The 22,320-nt window shown below is 47.9% G+C and overlaps 1 protein-coding gene across 1 annotated transcript in view; it reads right to left on the bottom strand.

The window, feature by feature from the left end:
- The window catches only part of LOC103739553 (limbin-like), an 86,563-nt gene that overhangs the window by 11,090 nt on the left and 53,153 nt on the right, over window positions 1-22,320 (bottom strand). The window contains 1 exon segment of the mRNA XM_008839961.2: window positions 9,570-9,894. Coding sequence (XP_008838183.2) covers window positions 9,570-9,894 — 325 coding nt within the window.

Genomic DNA, 22,320 nt, shown 5'->3' with positions numbered 1-22,320 from the left:
GCATGTACACCAGAAACCGCTTACATAGAGGACACACACACGCACACACACACACACACAGACCCAAGCTGACAGTAATGAGCCCTGGGAGACAGTGTTCCAACCCATCATTCCCTGTTTTCTGAATGTTCTCCCAGAATAGCTAGCTGTAAAGCAAAAAGTTCAGTAGGTGCAAATTTGCAAATCAGATTGCTCAAAAAGCATCTGCAGAAAATGGAAACCCGCACACACCCGCGGGCTGCATGGTCGGACTCGGGAGGCGGTCCATCGTCTTCCGCTTTTAACCCCGCTGAGGGGAAACCGCCAGCACTCAGGCTTGAGCTAAGCTCTCAGAGAAGATGGAGAAAGCAGGAAGGAACACCCCAGCTGAGGTCTGGGATGACTGAACCCCACCATCTGGACAGGGCTTCCACCGAGAGCAAGCTGCTCTTTGCTTCTTGTGGGCAGGTGGTGCGATCACAGGACTCCGTGGTTCCCTGCCCCAGTATATGTCAGATGACTCACCCCGCCTTGTGTGGGTGTCAGTCTGAATTGATACGCTGGGATGGTCACTCTTGAGATCACCTTTCAGGCAAAGGTGGAAGTGTGTGCCTGCGTGCCAGCAGGTGTAGATGTCTGCGTGTACAGGAGGAGGCTCAAACTCAACGTCGGTGTTGTCCTCTGTCGTTCTCCACCTTACGTATTGAGATAAGGTCTCTCACTGAGCCTGGAGTTTGCTGTTTCCTCTAGGCTGGCCAGTGAGCCCCAGGGACCCGCCTGTCTTCCCTCCCAGCGCTGGGGCTACAGATGAATGCCATCGTGCCCACTTTTACATAGGCACTGGAGAACCAAACTCTGGCTGTCTCATCTGTACAGTAGGCACTTTACCCACTGAGTCATCCCCCAGCCCCAGGGTCTTGAAGATGCAATCAGATCCCTCCTTTGTTGGCTTTGGGTTAATCTGGGTTGGGGGGAAGGGTCACCTGGCTTAATCAAGTGAGAGCCCTTAAGGAAGGATGGGGTACTGCTGAAGATCAACCCGATTCTCTTTCTGGCTCTGAACTATTTATGGCCAAGGGAAATTTCCAGAAGGTGTTGATCTCAGTCAGTCCTACAAATACAAGGAAGGAAATTCTGCCCACAGCGGGAATGAGCGCGGGCCGGGACCCTAAGGTTCAGGGAAGGCAGCTCAGCCAAGACCACAGTTGCAGGCCCGTGGCACCCTGAGCAAAGACCCTGCTGAGCCCCGTTAGGACTCTTGCCCACAGAAGCTGGAGAATTCTGGGTGGTGGCCACTTTAAGCGACTGACCATGAGTGACTCTTTACACAGTCATTGAATATGAATCCCTGATTCACAAGGTCACAACCACAAGGTGAGAGAAGTTTAGGACCCTTTTTCAAGTTCCACACCAGCTGCTCAGAGTTTAGGCAGTGGGTAAAGCAAAACTTTGAAGTCCATGTTCTGAGACCACAGAGGAGACAGCACACCACGTCAGCAGGACCAGGTACACGTGTGCATGAGGTGTGAGCACAGCTGCCCAAAAGCTTCCTGGGGTCTGGGAGGGGGATGTGGGCAAAGGGTCAGGGCCTGAGTTCCTTCAAGCTAAGTTGGTGTGCTCTGTTCCCACCTGCAGTCTCTGTTCCCCACACCTGGGCTGGGTCTACCACCCCTCCGTTTTCCCCAGCAGAGACCTGTCTGCCCTCCTGTCCACTCCCTACTCATCGCTGCCTGTTTCTATCTTCCCAGCTCTTTCTACTGAGCCAGAGAGAGAAGCATCATTTGCCCAGGGCCACCAAAGAAGACTGACAGGTAACATATGACACCCCAGCCCTCAAGCCCATCACAACAAAGCCTGGTGGACCGACACAGTGGCAGCCATAGGCTTTGGTCTGCACCTGTAGCCAGGGTCTGACCCAACATCAAGACCCACCAAAGAACAACCTGGCCTTTTAAAAAAAAAGTCACTTTTATAAAAACCATCGGATTAGACTTTCAGTCTCTCTATTGTACAGAAACGGCATTCACAAGTGACTTGACCTAAATCAAAGAATGCAATTCCCCCAGCAAGCAAGAGCAAGCAGGACCCCAAACTCAACGGCATTCAGCCATGGGGAGAAAGCAGTACCAGTTAGGCCGGTTCAGCCTCGAAGCAGACTACCTCTGTGACATCTCTGGATTTGACGCGCTCCAAACCTCAATTTATTTTGATTAAGAAGGATGAGGGAAAGAGGTTAAATCCATTTTGTTTCTCGAAGCCAGGACAAAATGCACAGACATTCAGGGCTTATACACATCCTAAAGCAAAATTTTCTGTCCTTGTTCTGCCCTATTTCCCTGCTACAGCATAAAGAGCAAGGTAACAATGTAGCCTCCTATGAAACACACCCTAAAATCAACTGGGATGGGATGCCCCTCCCATCTCATATTCAGACTTCCTGTGGCCCAGACGAGGGTTCAAAGCAGGATGCACATCCCAGGCAAGTCATGCAGGTGTGTATAGGGGAGGGGGTGTTGTAAGGAATGAATGAAGCAGTCCATGAGAGGGGCACTAATGAGTAGCAGGGGGCTGGGGCAGAGGGGGAGGGCAAGCCCCGCCCACAGGGCTGACCACGGGGGCCACTGTGGGATCATGGACAGAGATCCACCTAATCCTCAAAAGCAATTCCTTATCTACTGGGGTTTGTTCTATTTTGTTTTGAGACAGGGTCCCACATAGTCTAAGATGGCCTTGAACTCACTATATAGCTGAGGCTGACTAAACTCTTGCATGAGCCGCCTGCCTCCATTCCCCATGTCCTAAGATACGGGCGTGTGCCACTATACCTGGAAAAATCTACATTGTTTTTAATATAGTTTTCTCTTTTATATATTGCCGCCAAATGTGCACTTTAAAATAATACTAAAACGGCCAGCACTCATGGCCAAGTCCCTGTGAACTTTCCAATGAAAAAGGCTTTTCACAAGAGGAATCAAGGTCAGCAGGGTACGTCAGCCAATCACAGGTCAGCTTCAAGCTGTCCCGGAGCCACGGCTGGGCCCTTCACTCAACACCATCCACAAGGTGACATCGCACACAGAGAAATCATGGCTTCCTCAGCTCCTTGTGCTCAATTTAGCAAGACTGGCAGGTTTATATAAAAATAAGTCCATCGGAGACTTAATGTAAGACTTCTTATACAGAAGGGATCGTTCTCTTTCAGACACTTAAGAGAGAGTTGGGAAGTCTTGAATGAAGACCCTGCCTCCCATCCTGGGCGCAGAAGAGAAAACTCTGCTCTTGTGTGACAGCCCACCTGTAGTTGGGCCCTGTACTGCTTCCTGTGCTAATACCACTGTCTGGGGTGCTGTTCTAGCAGGTGAGGAGGAGGTGGGGCTGGCTGTGCTGCTTTGAGGCCTCAGGGAGCTGAGCTACGAGGCTCTTCTTTCTTGGGCCTCACTCTCCCCACTGCCCAATGCAAATATTTCATCATATGTTCTACGTCCCAGGTTTCCTTAAACTATGAGCATCAACTTGACACAATCTAGCATCCCCTGGAAAGAGTCTCAATGAGGTATCTTCCAGGTCTGGTTGGCCTGTGGGCATGTCTGTCTGTTGGGGAAGGTCTTGATTATATTATCGGATGTGGGAACATGCAGCCTAAAAGTGGTCACACTACTCCCTGACTTTGGATCCTAAACTGCGTAAGTGGAGAAGGTGAGCCGGGCACTAACACGCACATATTAATGTATTCTTCTTTGCTCCTTTTTTTACATGTATAAGTGTTATGCCTGCAATGTATGTAAGTGCACCCGTGTCATGCAATGCCCAAGGAGGACAGAAGAGGGTGTCAGAGCCTCTGGAACTAGAGTTATAAACAGTTATTAGCTGCCATGTGGGTGCTGGGATTTGAACCTGGGTCTTCTACAAGAAGAACTAGTGCTCTTAACCACTGAGCCATCTCTCCAGCCCCTCCTCTCTGCTCTTGACTGTGGATGTGCTGGGACCAGCTGCTTCAAGTTCCTGCTGCCTCAATTCCCCACAATGATGAACTGTAATCTGGAACTGTGAGCCAAAATATACACGTCCTCCCCTAAGTTGCTTTGTCAGAGCATTTTTATTGTGGCAACAGGAAAAAAAGGAGGTGTCATGGTTTGAATATGAAACACCCTCCATAGGCGCAAGTGTTTGAACACTTAGTCTTCTGGCACTGTTCAGAGAGGTTATGAAACCTTTTGGAGGTGTAGCCTGGCTGGAGGAAGTATGTCAGTGGGGGAAGGTTCGAGGGCTTGTAGCAAGGGCGCCCCCCCCATCTCTCTTTCTCTCCCCTCTGTGTGGGTGAAATGTAATCTCTCTGCTTCCTGACTGCCACACCTTTCCCCCCATGATGGACTCTAGCCCCTCTGGAACTACAAACCAAAACAAACCCTGTCTTCTCTAACTTCCATTCTGTCTGGGTATTTTATCACAGCAACAGGAAATTAACCAACACAAAAGGAAACTGGGACTACATCCACACAGGGTTGACACTACCAAGCACTGCTTGAAGAGCTTTGTTTCTCTCCTTGTAAAAAATTTATATTTTAGTTTTAAACCAACTCATGAAAACAGAAACATTTTACATATTCGTGGATTGCCTTGTGAAGTCTCAGTGTGTTATACACTGGGTAATATTGAGCCAGGGTCAACCCAGCATGCCCCCTCCAACATGAATCAGCTCTTTGTGGTAGGAGCATTCAAAATTCCTTCTTCAGCATTTGGGGATGTACAGCCCATTCCTGTGGTCTATGGCCACTCAAAGACTTGTGCGGCATCGACCACAGTGCCTCCTGATGCGTGCCTTGGTATGGGGGGGGCATGTGGCTGTGCAACGGCCACAAGAGCACCTTCTCTCTAACTGCACCTTGATGCTCAGCGGGTCACCCAGCTGCGGCCACCAGAGCCACCTCCTCTCTAGCTGTGCCAATGACCAAGGTTCCCCATCCGGGTTGACTTGCTCCTCACTTGGCCCTCAGAGGCAGGCCGATGAGAAAGCACCACTTCCATTATTCAAGAGGTAGAAAGGAGACCCCAGAGTCTGAGCCACACACCTTCTGGAAGACCAGGTGACACCCAAGCCCATGGAAGCCTCAGCCCAATGTGAGCTACTCAAGGCTTGTCCCAGGGCCTCTCCGAAAGCCATAAGGGATCACCAGGGCATTTAACTATGAGAAGATTTTATCTCTCCACCTATGACTGGACCCCTGTCTGGGGACCCCCTAAACTTTACTACCCTAAGCTAAGATTTCTGGGAGTAATATCCAAAATATCTCCCTGCATATTACTCAAAGGTGACGGCCACACAGGGCAGACCCTGTAAGGCTCTGGTGTCTGTCTAAGATGGAGGGACTGACACTACTGGAAAAGAACTGGTTTGAGCAGCTTCTGAAGCTCAGATGCTATTTTGGAAGCAGACTGGTTCACGTAAGATCACTTGCTCGGGACAGGGTGAACTGAGCTTCAGAGCATGAGCCTGTTCCCACTGCCACAGGCAGGTTCAGGAAGCCAGAGCAGAGAGGGCACGGGCTCAAGAAGGGGCAGGAACATGGGCAACCCCGACGTCCATCTTCCAGGCTCCACTACAAACACAGGACCCCCCAGCAATGGTACTGAAGCCCTGGAAATACTATGCAGGCCAACTGCATTGGTACACAGGCCACACAGCAAGGGGAGGTGTCATGAACTGCACAGGGTGGTAGAACAGCCCAGTGGTTAGGGGGCACCTGTCTGGCATGAGCCATGGTGCCACCTGTGTGTCCCCAGACAGGTGTCCATTCCACATCATGGTGAGCTCCTCCCAATTCCTGCCTCACTGTCCTGGGGTGGCAGTTTAATGAGGGGGTGGCCGCCGTGTACTTAGAACAACACCCAGCTATAACAAGACTGAGCTTTGCAACACTTTGCATTCTTTCATAGTGTTCAATGAAATTTTTAAAAATTATGATGTGATATAAAGTGACAAGCAAAAGATATAATTACACCAACAGCAATCAATCCTATAAGATACAGATACGCACAGATGGTTGGCAGAACATAGAGAGGGGCTGAGAGAGGGCTGAGTTCCACTGTGTCTCCAGGTGAGGCAGACAGCAGGCATGCAATCAAGGCACTCAATGAATGCATACAGTAGGGGCTCAATCAGTGCTAAGCAAACAGCTCTCCACTGTCGTTTCTACAGGAATTTTTTTCTATTCTAGGCTTTTTGGCTAGGGTAGCAAAGTTCTCTGTGGAAAGATGAACAATTCATACTGCACAGGCTATGTAAGATTTGGGGGGTTTGCTGGGCTTTTTGCAACTCATGTAAAGTGCAAAGAGCATTCTGAACTTCTGGGCTATATAAAAACAGGCCAGGCTAGTTTGTGAAAGCTGCTGGTTTGTTTTTATTTTACTTTACTATTTTATTCTATTTTGTTTTGTTTGGTTCTAGTTCTGGTTTGGGTTTTACTATGTAGCCCAAGCTGGCCTGGAACTCACGTTGTAGCCCAGGCTGACTTATATGGCTTTTACTGGGAAAAAGTATAGACCAAATTTAGATGAGACAACCTTGAGGTGAAATCCCTGTGTACCAGGTTCAAAGCATTCTTCCTAAGAGCCTCGACTGGGGAGGTGTGGGCTGACTGGCAGTGATGGAGAAAGCCTGAGAGAAGAGGGTCACCAGGGAGGCTGGACTGGGCAGAACGATGCTCATCCCCAAATGCATGTATGTCATCCTGCGAAGCTGTGACTCTGGCTTCTTAAGGGTCTTTGCAGGTGCAGCTAAGTTAAGGGCCCTATGGGAACATCCTAGGGTCTGAGTCCAATGACAAATGTCCTTATGGGAGACAGAAAAGGAGACAGCAGGGTCCTAGGAAGAGCCCAGGAGAAGATGGAGCAGAGGCTAAAGTGACTTTAGTACAAACTGAGGATCATGGAGGGCCACCAAACAAGGAAGGCCCCTTGCTAGATGCCAGGAAGCATGGCCCTGTTGACACCTTGATTTGGTCTCCCAGCCTCCAGAACCATGAAAGAATAAATTCTCCTTGTTTCTAGACATCAGATTAGTGCCAACTGGTTCTGGCAGCCACAGGGAACTATCCATCAACCGCACAGGCCACGAGTTCTACCCTAAAACAAGAAGGCACTGAAGCAAGGTGGGCCCCAGGTACAAGGGAGCAGGTGGAGAACAGGGACCTTTGCCCTGTTCTGTCCTGCAGCTGCATCTGAACCGAAGCCCAAGTGACCCTGAACTGCCCTCTGAGAGCTATTCATTCATGTCCCTGGATCCTGTGTTTAGCTGGCAAGCAAGGCCTGGGGTGATGGTCAGGAGCCTTCTCTAAGCTGTTGGGCCACCTGAAGACAGTGGATGCTCAGACCAGGACATGCGGGCACAGGTCACAGCGTCTGAACAACCATCTCTCTCAGAGGGAAGACAAAGAAGACTTGCTCTGGTACTCCTGGGGGACCACTTCTTTCAGTTGGCAACTGGTGCCTCTTTGGGAAGAACAAGAGCATCTCCCTGCCAGCCCCAGTCTGGCCTAGGAAGGCTGAGTGACTCTGAGTGCCATCTAAGGCCTGGGGGCTGATTCTGTCCTCCAGCGCTTAGTCAAGCACCCTGAAAGGCACTGCCAGTGGGCGCTTAGTCCAGTGGGCTTAGGCCAGCTAAGGGCTCCAGGAGCAGAACCAGGAAAACCATGCAGTGTAGTGCTTTCCTCCAAATTAATACTCCCTCCGGGAAGGAGGAGGGGCTCAGAACACTCAAGGAGTAAACAAAAACTTCCAAGGTGGAGAAACTTAGAGGACTCAGGAAGCTCGTGACACTTCCAAGATTCATAAGACTCCTCCCCAAGGCTACATAAGCAATAACAGATGAGAGAGGGGGCTCTTCCATGGAACTGCCTGCAAGTTGCGCAGGAAACTCAAGGGTGCAGTTTGCAGGAGTCATCACCCATGCTGGGGTGGGCTTCTCAGTGATGCAGTTGTCTGTGAGTCTCCCATATAAACTAACCCCAATAAACTCCCTAGTTCACTGAACTACATCTGGGTGAAGCACTTCCTTGATCTGTTGTTGGTGCCCTGTCTGGCATGAATAGGCATTTGTTCAGGTCTCCACCGGAAAAGTCACACAACAACTGTGAATCCAGGCTTACCTGCCTGCGGGCCTGTGCAGGACAGAATTGTGATTCAGCAAATGACAGTCCAAAAAAGACTCTGTCATCACAACCAACTCTACCCTCAGCAGAGGAAGCCATTCTGCTCTCCCCATGACCTCTGATGGCACCATGAACAGTTCTGTATTATAGCATGGCTGCCTGGTGTCTCATTTTATTCAAATGTGAGGATGCTTCATTAGAACACAAACTTCTTAACTGAGATAAGTTGAATTAAACCCTGTATCTACAGTGCCTAGCATAGCAGAGAGGCAGTGAGTTACTGGTAAATCCTAGTGAAATGAGAGGCTGCAGAGATGGTTGACCAGTGGTTAAGGGCACTGGTTGCTCTTGCAGAGGACCTGGGTTTGATTCCCAGTACCCACACCATGGCTAACAACAATCCGTAACTCCAGTTCCAAGGGATCCAATGCCCTCTTCTGACCTCCTTGGGTATTGAACAACACAGGTGCACTCACACACATGAAAGCAATACATTCATACATATAAAATAAAAATAATAAAATATTTTAATTAAAAAATCCAGTGAAATGAATCATGGACGGATGGTCAGATTGGATGGATGGGTAGATGAGTGGACAGAAAATGGATGTGATGGATGAATAGGGAGGTAGGTACATGGGTAGATGGACGCAAGGTCTGTGGATAGATGGATGCAAGAGTCTGTGGATAAATGGGTGAATGTGTAGATGCATACACAGATGGACAGACAAGTAGAAAAGGAAAGAAAAAAGGAAGGAAGCGGGGGAGGGAGGGAGGGAGGGAGGAAGGAAGGAAGGAAGGAAGGAAGGCATGAGTAGCTATTTCGTTGAATCTGTAGATGAATACCTAGATATGTGGGTTGATGAATATAGGTGCATGGATAGGTGGGTGGGTAGATGGGTACAAGGGTCTGTGGATAGATGAGTGGATGAGTAGATGGGTGGATGGATGAATGGTGGTAGACGGATGGATGATGGATGAATGGATGGGTGGGTGGATGGATGGGTGAGTGTGTGGATGGGTTAGACTGATGCAAGGGTCTGTGGATGAATGGGTAAATATATGGATGCACAGATGAAAAGATGGGTGGGTGGGTGAATGGATGGACAGACAGATCGGTGGGTGGATGAGTAAGTGGATGGTAGATGAATTGATGGATGGGTGGTGGGTGGATGGGTTGATTGATGGGTGGATGAATAGATGGATGGTTGAATGGATAGATGGATGGGTGGATGGATGGGTGGGTGGGTGAGTGGATGGAGAGGTGGATGGATGGGTGAGTGGATGAGTGGGTGGATGGAGGGTGGGTGGATGGGTGGGTGGGTGAGTTGATGGAGGGTGGGTGGATGGGTGGGTGGGTGGATGGGTGGATTGGTTAATGTCTAGATAACTAAAGAGACGCAAGGAAGAATGGGCACGTGTCTGGCCCCAGAGCCACCTCACCCTCTCACTAGCGTGCTTCAGCAGCTCCTCTGCCTCCTCCATCGCCGCCATCTCCCTCTGGTACTGGTCTTCCGTCTTCTTCCTTACTTCCAGGTCACACTCAGCTGTCAATGCCAGCATCTTCCGATCACACTCCTCTTGTATTTCCTTTTCTAGCAGCAGAAACTGCTTCTTGAAGGTAGCACTCATCCTCCTCTCTGCTTGTGGGGAGAGGTGGCCACCACTGCTCAGATTCTTTATCAGAATGGCAATGATGTCCTTACTAATTTGGTTTCGACAAGCCTCCAGGTCTGTATCTGCCCGGTTCAGGGTTGTAATCTCCAACCTGGGAAACACAGAAGTCAAAGGAAATCCACTATACCAAAAGACAAGAGAAACCAAGATTTCCTCAAAATTCTTGGGCTTTAAGGCATTGGTCAGTACGGCCTTCTTCCCCTCCCGTCCTTCTCTCCCTAGTCTCCCTCTCTTCTGCTCTTTCATGGTTTGAATGTGGAATGACCCCCACAGGCTCGTTACTCCTTCAAGATGCTTCTTGACAGATATGTGGAAGCAGTGATGGTAAAGGCACCAAACACCTGCCCCATGCAGTTAGTACAGGTCAGTCGCTAAATTAGCAGGTTACTTAGTAGACGCGTAAGGTACTATGAAAGGAACAAGGGAGCGGGAATTTTATCAAATCATGGAATAAGTCAACAAGAAAATGACCAAGGGAGCAAGGCGCAGAAGGCATTTGGAGGATTTTATATTTTACTGTGTGTATATGCGTGTGTATGTGTGCCACAGCTCACGCAGGGGGTCAAAGCACAGCCTGCTGTCAGCTCCCTCCTTCCACCAAGCAGATCCCTGAATATGAACTCTGGCTGCCAAGCTTGGTGACAGATACCCCTGAGCCACCTCAGTGGCCCATATTTGGAAGACTTTAAAATAAAATTTACTTTCTATCCAATTAAAAAGTAATGAACAGACACAACAACCAAATATAACACCATCTCCTAGATGAGATCTTAGAGCAGAACATCAGATTAAAAACTGAGTTAATCTCAATAGAGCATAGACTTCAGTTAAATAACAAATTAATGTCTGGTTCATCAACAGTAACAGATGCACCACACTAATATGCTAGCGATAGGGGAACTTAGGGTTAGGGCATATAGAAACTGTCATCACCTCTATCTTTCTATAAATCTCAAACTGACTAAAAATTTGTCATCTGCCTGAGAAATATTTACAAATGTCTTTATAGGTTCACAGGGTTTCTACCAACTGTCAGTGGTGTGCCAAAGACACATGCACAGTAACACAGAGATCGGGCCCATTACTAGGTGAGTTTCAAGGTACGCTGAGCATGCCTCTGTAGAAGTTATACAAAGATGCACAGAAAATATTAATTTATGTAGATGATTTTTTTAAAATCTGTTAAACATGGAGCTGGAGAGATGGCTCATAGTTAAGAGCCCTGGCCACTCTTGCAGAGGACCCAGGTTGAATTCCCAGCACCCACTTGATGGCTAAGAACGATGCCAACTCTAGTCCTGGGGGATTCGATGCCCTCTTCTGACCGCCACAGGCATTGCATGACACGGGTGCACTTTACACACCTGATGGAATACACTCAGACATAAAAAATTAAAATAACAAAACATTTTTAAAGAATAAAAAATATAAAAATATGGAAAATAAAGACAAATAGAAAGACTTCATTCCCTGTAGCTCCACCGCTCGACCAAAGTCATTGATGGCATTTTGTTATATTTTCTCCCAGTGTGTATCTTTCCCACAAATGTGTGTCATATACATGATGTGTGTACAATTTTACCCTTTTTTTCTCAGTTAACATCGTACTAGGCATCTGAAAGCTACAGAAGCATCTTTTATAATGCTTGTAAAATATGTCATCGTGTGGCCTATCAGCATTTAGTTACGCATTCTTTACTGCTGTGCATCTCAAACAGTAAGGGGGAGGGGCTGCAGATAGGGAAGGAATGATAAAATATATTGTATTACATTTGCAAAAATTCAATTAATAATTATTATAATGAAATTCCAGTATGGAGGGAAGACGGGTTCCTAAGGTCCTACCCTAGCTGAGGAGCTACTGGAAGTTGGTGGCTGCTGGAGGAGGTAGAGTCACTTTTCTTTAGGAACACGGACACTGGTAGGTTCCCCAAGCCCAATGAAGGATCCCATGCCCATGTACATATGGCAGTACTAACTGAACTCAGGGAGTAAATAAACATTAAATAAGCAAGCAAGCAAACAAATAAGGAAGGTGTGGGGTTTCTCCCTCCCCTCGTGGGTTGTTGGCCACCGATCCACAAGGACAAAGGGAGCAGAAGCGATGAATGGGGTCAGGATGGCCAGTGAGCACTGATGAAGAAAGCCCTTCCGGGGAGGCAGGTTCAGTGAGACAGCTCTGTTTATTCAGTGGGGCCAGGGAAAATACAGTGTGGAGGCGGCAGCCAAAGCTTCAGCTGATAGGTGCTCATAGTATGCGTTATTTACATGTGGTAGGAGGAGCCTATCATCCGACTATAGGGCAATGACTAATTATCATATAGAAAAAACCTGCAGATAATTATGCCAAAGGCCATGTTTCAAATGAGGCCAAGCATCCGTGCTTGGCGGAACTTTCCAGGTAAGTCAGGCAGGAAGCCCCTGCTGTTGGGGTTCCCCAACAGGAAGGCATGGAGTTGGGAGGAAGAAGTGACAGGGGGTCCTGCAGGAAACTGGAGGGGGAAGTGAGGGGTGGATGTGACCAACATACAGTGTGTACATGTATGAAATTTTCAAAGAATAAATAAAAACAAATAAGTAAATAAATTTTTAAAAATAGCTCCATAGTAAGCATCTTTGTACAGAACTTTTGACGGTCATAACGACTGTCTTTTATATATTCCCACAAAAGTGATTCCTGGGTAGAATATTAGCAACAAATAAAAAGATTTTTATCACTTTTAATGTGTGTGTGTGTGTGTGCGTGCAGATGCCTGCAGAGACCAGAAGCATTGGACTTCCCTCGAGCTGGAGTTACAGGCAGTTGTGAGTCACCTGATGTGGGTGCTGGGAACTGAACTCGGGTCCTCTGGAAGAGCAGTATGCACTCCATATGATGGACCACCCCTCCAAGCCCATTAGCAACATTTTTAAGCTTCTTGGAACACCTGTCCAACTGGTTTCCAGAAGCGTAGCCCAGCAACACAGGAGGATTCTTCCTCCACCCGCACTCTGAGGAAATATTTTCTGTGGCTGATGCTGATGTGACAATGTAGGAGTTTTAAGGGAACTATTATAGAGATCCTCAGCATTTAAAAGCAGGAAATACAGTGTGGCTCCCTTGTCACTATGCTTCCATTTTACCAATTTTCAGCGTTCTTCTTGGGTCTTCCCTACCATGTATGTTTGAACCACCTCAACATATATCTTTACGTGTTAAGGAGAGAAAGAGAGATCCATATCATATATAGTTAGAGAAACAGATAGCTATTCATCTATGAATGCTTTGCCTGAACAGTTGTTTCAAAATAGCAGAGTACTACCTTAAAGACACTTCAGTACATAACATCAGGTACACAATGACTGAACCTATGAGCTAAATGTTAAAAGCATGAAGTAGAATTCTTATCCTCCCAACCCCAGAAGGAAGGCAACAGGCCCCGAAGACGGAAGGCAGAGACTGGGAGACTCCCATACAAACAGGCCCTGTTAGAGCAGCTCACCTTTGTCTTTAGCTTCCCAGCATAACTGAGCTGCTCCTCCTAAGCTCGCCATTGTTTCTGATTCAGTGGACATGTTCAACTCTCACCTGCTTGGGTCTTCATGGCCCTACGTGGTAAGGGGTCTCAGCCACGTGAAACTTACACTAAATGTTTATATTTTCTTGTTACCTCATCTTAGGCCAGTGTACTTGTTTACTTTTTGTTTTTAGTTTGAGGCCACTCTGGGCTAAAAACAACTCATACTGCATGCAAACCCTGCTGAATCTGGCCTCTTTATAGCCCAGACTGACCTCAAACTCCAGCCTCTTTTGCCCAAGTGCTGACGGTACAGGTATACACCAGCACACTGGCTCTTGCATCGATCATAAATGTCAAGATCAGCCCAGAACCCAAGAGAGTAGAGAATTTTGATCCCTTACCATGATTCTAAAGAGTACCATGCAGTCTTCATCCAAATTACTTCAAGTATTCTCTGACAATGGGCAGATAATTCAAGACCCAAACAAAGTCCCTAAGTGATTGCTCAGCAATCTTAATTCTACAGTCTAGCCACCCAGGACATTGATTGATGACCACTTTTCTTCCCAAGACGTCAATTGGTTGGGGATCCAGGCCACTTGTCCTGCAGAATGCCCCACATTCTAGAGCTACCCAACAGCATCTATTGGTGTCACTCTATCTCCACCCCGTGACTAGTAACATTTAAGGTCTTGATTAGTTGGATTCCGTTTGTTCTCCTAAGTTGCCCATGCACTTCTTTGGGGTCTTGGTACCGCAGGAAACCAAGATGGAGCTGCAGGCTCTAGCGATGCCAACAGCATCTTGCACACAGTTTTCTGTTGACATTTACTGTGGTGGTTTGGATAAGACATGTCCCCCACAGGCTCGGGTATTTGAACACTCGGCCCCCAGTTGGTGATGCTGTCTAGGGAGGATCACTGAACCTTTAGGGCAGGTTTTGAGGTTCATAGCCTCTTCCTACTTCCAGTTTCCTCTCTCTGTTTTCTATGCGTGGATGGAAATCTGAGCTCTCTGCTTCCTGTTCAGGCTGTTGTGCCTTGCTGTCGTGTCCCAACCATGATGACCTCTTAGTCTTTTGGAACTGTAAGCCAAAATAAACTCTTTGTCTGTAAGTTGCTATGAATCATGGCATCTTATTACAGCAACAGAAAAGTAACTGATACATTGGTGTAATGAGTATAGCACCCAATTCTGATGTTACATGAATACATAATTTCCTTATAAGTAAAAAGGTACATACTGGGGCTGGAGAGATTACTCAGTGGTTAAGTGCACTGGCTGCTCTTGCAAAGGACCCAGGTTCGATTCTCAGCAACCACATGGTGGTTAACAACTGCCCTTAGCTCCAGTTCCAGGGGAATCCAATGCCCTCTTCTGATCGCCACTAGCATTTCATGACATAGGTGCACTTACACACATGCAGGCAATACACTTGGACACATAAAAATAAAATAAAATACTTTAAAAGTACATATTTTCGTTTCTTTCAGTCTTTCATTTCGTCTTCATTTTATGCTAGTATTGTTTAAAAAGAAGGCTACTGTAATCCCAGCACTCAGAGGTGAATGAGGAAGGCCATGAGTTCTAGGTTAGCCTGGGCTACACAAAGACCTGGCATCAAAAAATAATAATAAAAATTACAAAGAACTTCCATTGGTGGTTCAGCGCCACCATGTCGCTGGGCATCTGCCTGACCTGCTTCTCTGGGAACTTCATGGTGTCCTCAGGGGTCATGTCCTCTGGTTTCCTCCACCTAATCACTTCCTGGGAATGCTCTGTGAAGCATCTTTGGCCCTGTGGGTATGCTGCAGACCAACTTTACTAGCAGTTACCTGGGCTCCCTGCCTACTTTGGGATCTGGTACCCAAACCTGTACCCCTTGTATCTCTGGGTTCTGAGCATTTCACCTTCTCTTACAGTCTCAGGAGCTGTAGCTACGTACTCTGGGAAGTTGGCCACATGCACCACAATGAGCAGTGGCCACTTACAGCCAGCTGGAGTGACCACAGTGAGGGTGCCAATGCGGGCCTTGCACTGAGTCTTGTCAAGATGATCTGGGAACGCCTCCATCACAGAATTCCTCAGTCACCTCTTCCAAGGTGATCTCCCTAAATAATTAGCCTTGCTAATTCTCACTATGGCTTGGGACGGTTCCTCTCCTCTGACTTTAAAATGACAAAATCGCATGGCACTATCTTTGGTGTCATTTCTGAAGCGGGTCTGGTCAAGGCCACAAGGTAATCACAAAAAGCAGAAGTTCTTCAAACCCAAGGCCATGACTGAAGACAGGCCTGGTGACAATCCATGGCCATCTCCTGGGCTACTAGGAAAAGATCAGTGTGGCCTGTCATGAATCTTTTTGATGCTCAAATTTCACCAGCTCAGGTCAAACGGTTCCATGTCCTTGAGACACGGCCCAGTTAGTCTCATACTAAACAATACCCCATGCATTGACTTCCTTAATTTTTCAGCAAGCTCACTGCATGCAAACCCTGCTGAATCTGAGAATGAATCCCAAGAGACACTTGAAGGGGCTGAGTGCATGGTTAAATGCCAAATGAGCCAGACAGCACCGCACAAGTGCCCAAAGCAAAATGGCTTTCCACTCTGAGACAGACAAACCTGACTTCACACCTGACACGAAGCCTGGCATGGCAGACAGATCAGTAGCTTCCCGGCGGTGCCTTCAGTCCAAATGAACATGTGAATACGAGCTACATGACAAGGGGCCAAGGCTGCTCAGCAGTTGACCCTGACATCCAGAGACCAATAAAGAGGGTTTTTCAATTTGGGAGAGAGAGACAAAAGTGGGGTCAGGGTCAGAGGAGCCAGTGGATGGAAGGAAGAGACAGGAGGCTGTGGGTCAGCTCTGAAGACAGAGGGAGGCTGAGCACGGAGAAAAGACACCTGTGGATGCTGGAAAGTCTGTCTTTAGCCTGGTGAGACCACGTCAGATTCTGACCTCCAGGAACGTGAGATGACACTGTTGCCATACGCCACTAAGGTTGTGGGTGACCTCCAACAGTCCAACAGGAAGCTCACTCAGATCTTCAGGCCTGGTGACAGCTGCCTTTACCAGCTGAGCCAATTGGACGCTCAGCTGGTGAGTTCTGTGAATTCCTTGTTAATTTCAAGAGCTTCTTGACCCTAGCTATTTTCTCCTGGAGGGAGAGGGTCAGCCTCCAGGAAACAGCACTGACATGGCTCCTGTATGGTCTCCAAGTTTAAAAAAATCAACTTCAGACTCTCAGGGTACTGAGAAAAGTCTCCTTAACCTTTGCTCAGGAAGCAAAGCAAAACAGAGCAAAACAGAGCAAGCTAAGAAACCCAAAGCCATGTCCACTGGAGGCTGCTCAACACTGTTTTATTAGGAAACTGATAAAATGTGCAGAAAAAAATATGTATCTACACATTTTATGTCAGAACTAAGCTGAATCACTGATGGAACTTCTTTGTAATTTTTCTCATTTTACTTTTGTTTTTTTGTTTATTATTTATTTATTTATTTATTTATTTATTATTTTGGTCTTTTTGAGACAGGGTCTCCCTGTAGCCCCAGCTGTCCTGGAACTCACTATGTAGACCAGGCTGGCCTTGAACTCACAGAGATCCGCCTGCCTCTGCCTCCCGAGTGCTGGGATTAAAAGGTGTGCACCACCACGCCTGGCTCATGATTTTATTTTTTGACACAGGGTCTCTATGTAGCCCAGGCTTACCTAGAACTCATAGCCTTCCTCCATCCACCTCTGAGTGCTGGGAGTTCAGGCCTTCTTTTTAAACAACACTAGCTTAAAAATGCAGAAATGAGACCGGGCGTGGTGGTGCACGCATGTAGTCAGTCCCAGCACTTGGGAGGCAGAGGCAGGCAGAGCTCTCTGTGAGTTCAAGGCCAGCCTGGTCTACATAGTGAGTTCCAGGGCAGCTGGGGCTACAGGGAGATCCTGTCTCAAAAAGACCAAAATAAATTTAAAAAGCAGAAATTAAAGAAGGAAAGGATTGAAAATATGTTCTTTTTATTCCTAAGCAGCACTGTGCTGGGTGCTCATCTACCTGACATTCCGTAATTCCCTTACTAACTCAGAAAATGTGGCAGCCTGTGCTGGGCCAAGCTGCACGTTCTTGCCCTACGGCTTCCTAGCGAGCTACTTACCAGCTTGGGAAGCTCTGAAAAGACCTTGGTTTCCCCATCTGCACAACGGGGACGGCCTCAGACCACGGCTCGGGTTTTAAAAATACTTCAGTTTTTTATTTTTATGTGTATGAGAGTATTGCCTGCATGCATGTAAGTGCACCATGTGGGGCAGCTCCCAAGGAGGTCAGAAGAGGGCATCGGATCCCTGGAACTAGAGCTGCAGACAGTTGTCAGGTGCCATGTGGGTTGCTGGGATTCAAACCCGGGTCTTCTGCAAGAGCAGCCGGTGCTCTTCACCACTGAGCCACCATCTCTCCAGCTCTGTTCAGATTTTGTTAAAGTTAAGAAATAGCAACCACACAGCACAAAGCAGGGCATTTTGTTGGCCCTAAATACTGCTAGTTCCCTGCTTGATCCTTCCTACTCTGGGGACACTGGCTGCCGGGAAGGGGAGTGGGGGAGGTCAGGGACCACCACTTGCTGTCTGTGAGGGTGGGCACACCATCCACTGCAGTCATTTCACTGTCCCACAGTTTGCTGACTGTCAAAAGTGGCAACAACAGAAAGTCCACGTCCTAAGGCCACGGGACAGAGAAGAGTCCTTTTAAATGAATCAGGATTCCAGGCTACAAAGGGAATTAACTCTCAGTGCCCATTTACTGTGATTTTAAAAGAAAATCAGTATTAACAAGCCGCACGGGCACACAGGACTAGGTCCAATGGTAAAGGGCAACTTTTCACTGCCCTCCTGGCACAATCACTTATACAACAATGCAATATATATTTTTTCTATACCTTCCCCAAGAAGTCCTTAATGCCACCAAGAAGACAGACATTTTGGATCACTTGGGTTGGGCTCTGATGCTTGAAATTTGGTATCACTTCTAGAACTCAGGAGAGTCTGCAGGACTCAGAGTTGCCCCAGGAAATATTTCTTCAGGTCACAGAAATGTCATCTTTTCCCACACTCCAAAAATGGACGTACTTGTTCAGAACAGGTTTGCTATACAGACTGTACAAGTGGTGTCCCTAGTAAATGACCAGTTTCTTCAACATCCAGCACACAGGAAGAGTTTCACAATCGTGACTCACTGAAGTTAGGAACAGGTGGACCCATGAACAGGTGCACCCATGGTAACATCTGACAAAAACTGCCGCTCAAATTCCCAATAGTTGATAATGACTAACACTGATTGCTTATGGATGATACAGAGAGAAGTCATGTCTTTTTTTCTTATTTAACTCATATAAAAATGAATCGCTCTGACCAAATAGTGAGGCAAAGTGTCAGAATCAAAAGAGGGACAATTGACACACAGGGCAGGAAATGTCCTTCTGAATGGAGAAGACTCGCAAGTCCACGGAGGGTCATTAATTCAGAAGGAATCCTAAACACCCAAGACCTTTTTAACAATATGATTCTGGCATCTTCAAGTTAGTTAGTCAACACAGAACATACACAAAGGGTATCAGTGAAATGAAAATTCTCCTCATCAGACATCAATTTCCACAGAAAGAATACAAGATTTCACATAGAAGCCAAACGTTACATTTATATCCTATTGATTTGGGGACCTGGACAGTGGGGAACAGTGGGGTGTCCCCAGAGAATCTTTACTAAACTCGCACCTCAGTATGTGAGGGGAACATCAGGAAAGTGAAGATGAGCCAGGGAGCCGGCAGCTTGCCAGGAACTCCAATGGACTGTAAGACACAGGGTGGGCTCTTAGCATCCTTCCTCCTGGTCTCCTTCACCAAAGCATTTCCACGCAGAGAGGCCCTCTGACCTCCCTGGTCAGGCACTGAGCTACCCTGAAAGGGGTACAGACATGCCCGGACTACGTTCACTCTTCCTGCTGTGGGGTTTCTGCATGTCTTGCTCCTGACTCCTCACACTTCAGCTCCCACTCTTCTCTCCCCACTTTACTCTCTGGCCACACACCAATGAGACAGTCAGCTCATAACAGATGGAAAAGGGACATTCCTCCCGAATGTCCCTCTTGACATCTTTTTAAACCTATGATTAGGAGAATTTTTGTCACATTGAAGGAGGGTCACTGAGAGCTTAGTAATAATACCTCTTACACACAGGCTTTATTTTAGTAACTGTGTATGCCTCATGCTGCTTAATCGTCACAAAACTCTTAAAAGGCAAGTGTTTAGCCTTGTTACAGTTAAAGAAACTGAGGCACAGAAAAACTCAAAAGCCTAGTTCAAACTCACAAAACTACTACGTGACAGAGCCGGGATTTAAGCCCATCGTGTGGAGCACTACGACTCTTGTGCCTCAGGATTGCAAGACAAAGCACTTAGAAGAGTGCCCGTCACAAAAAGGCACTGCAAAGTGTTACTTCTCACCAATGTCACTGTAGCATCTGTCACAGTCTTTGCTAGAGTCCTCCTCACAATAAAGAAACTGAAGGAGAAACAAGCACAGGAGCGGCTGGGTAAATGGCTGAGTGGGTCGGTGGGTGGGTGGGTGGATAGGGGAGTGGACAGATGCATACATGGATCGGCACATGGACCGATGGATGGATGGTTTGGTCTATAAAAGAAAGGACAGATGTATGGATGAGTAGTTAGGTGGGTATATAGATAGGCAGATAGGTAGATGAAAGTAGACAGGTGGATGGGTAGGTAGATCAATTGGTAGGAGAGTAGAATGATAGGTGGGTGGATACATAGATGGATGGGATGGTGAGTGGACTGATGGGTGGGTGAGTGGATGGATAGATGGATGGGTGAGTGGATGGACGTATAAATGGATAGGTAGATGGACTGATGGATGGATGTATCAATAGAAGGGACAGATGTAGGGATGAGTGGGTAGGTGGGTAGATGGGTGGGTGATTCAGTGGAAGCACAGATGGATGAATATGTGGGTGAAAGGAAGGGAGGAAGGGAAAGTGGACAGAGGGATACGTAGGTGGTCAGCTGAGCAAAGGTAATGTCTGAAACAAGACAGGCTGTGCTCTATCAGGCAGCAGAAGCTGAGACAGTGAGAAATAATTAACTGACCTCTGCCTCCTGGCATTTCCACATGGCCCTGGGCTCCGCAGCTCTCTCTGTAACTTTACAGACACCTCGCGACTGTGAGCACAAGAACACAAAGCACAAAGATCTCTACTTAAGCTAAGAGCCCTGGATTTCACCTGCAGGCTAGGTGAAAACTAGATCATACCAGAATGACAGGAAGCAGGCTCAGGGATTTCAGCAGCAGTGACCCAGGAAGGTTCACACAGAAGGCCCTCTGGCTGGTTTGGGGACAATGACTGGAGGGTCAAGAACTGAACTGCGGTGCCAGGTGCCGGTGAGGCCATGGCATTGGCTAGGACTCTAGTGGTGGAGGGAAAGGTGGAAAGAGGTGAGAGAGGCCCAGGAAGGAGGGCCAGGCGCTCAAGGGCCAAAAGGGGGTGGGGCTGAGTTGGGAGGACAGAACCGTTCAATGGGCTGTTTCAGCATGTGATCTCTGCCTGGATTCTGGTTAAAACAGGAAGGCTCTCATTCCACTCCTAACCTAGCTCTCTGCCAACCCTCTGCAGATGTTCTCTAAGCATTTCCTCTAACCCTGGAGGACTGTTGCAGTGCAGACCTGAGCTGGGAGGCTACACTGTAGGAACTAGAGATGTGCCGATGAGGCCATGCCACGTCTGGGATGGCGAAATACGGATTCCCACACTGAGGAAACCTGAATGTAAGCACGACTTAAGCCCAGTGGTGTACAGGCTCCACCCAGGCAGCTCCAGAGGCAGCCACCACTGGACAAAGCCACCTGGGACAGAGCCAGAGCCCTCTGGACACAGCAAGCAGCCAGGGTCAGGGTATGAAGAGCACTGAGTTGGGAGGACTCATTTGCAGGCACCCATTCTGGATGCTGAGTCCTCCCTGCTAACTGAGAGGTTAAAGGACACTTTTTCTGCTGTACTACTGAGGGGCGCTGAGCTGAGTATTCTGACGTCCACCCTGCCCTTCCCCCATTCTGAGCTTTGTAGTTTGGCTCAATTTGAGACAGCCCCAGTCAGTGTACCTTAATGACTGGCCATGCACCCACCCTCTGGGCTGCCAATGTTGCCAGGTTAAGAAGAGCCCTGTATATTGGGGCTGGAGAGATGGCTCAGCAGTTAAGAACACTGGTTGTTCTTGCAGAAGACCCAGGTTCGAATCCCAGCACCCACATGGCAGCTAACAACTGTCTGTAACTCCAGTTCCAGGGGATCTGACCGCCTCTTCTGTCCTCACCGGGCATTGCACGACACGGGTGCACTTACCTACATGCAGGCAATACACGCATACACATAAAATAAAAATAATAAATAAAATATTTAAAAAAAGAAGGGCCCTGTATAAGCTTCACACCAACAGGTTCACAGCCGAGGAATGTGAGTCACACATTTCCACACTACTCTTCATCAGTGCTCATAACGTCTACTAGCCCGTGAGTCCAGAGAGCCAGGGCCCAGCTGTATTTCCAGCCCTTTGCCACCTGCTGGGGACTAAACAACTGCCTAACAAGTGAGACTTCAGTCTCTGAGAGAATGCTCACAGGACCTGACAGCCCTTCCCACCACAATCCCAGGGCAGACAGCTCTTACATTAGGCTCTTCCCTCTTCCACAAGGAAACCTTTGTTCAGCTCACATGTAGCCCCCAGACAGTCAGCACGAGCATCCTTTCAGCCAAGGCAAAAGCAGCCATCTTGATCCTGCTCCTTGTTTCTGGTCTCCCTCGAGGGGTGTGTGTGGGTGTGTGTGGGTGTGTGGGTATGTGTGGGTGTGTGTGGGTGTGTGGGTGTGTGGGTGTGTGTGGGTGTGTGGGTGTGTGTGGGTATGTGTGGGTGTGTGGGTATGTGGGGGTGTGTGGGTATGTGTGGGTGTGGGGGTATG

The sequence above is a fragment of the Nannospalax galili genome, unplaced genomic scaffold (genome assembly GCF_000622305.1).
Source record: "Nannospalax galili isolate Female #2095 unplaced genomic scaffold, S.galili_v1.0 scaffold1561, whole genome shotgun sequence".
In the NCBI taxonomy this organism is placed as follows: domain Eukaryota; kingdom Metazoa; phylum Chordata; class Mammalia; order Rodentia; family Spalacidae; genus Nannospalax; species Nannospalax galili.
This window is presented reverse-complemented; position numbering and strand designations above follow the sequence as displayed.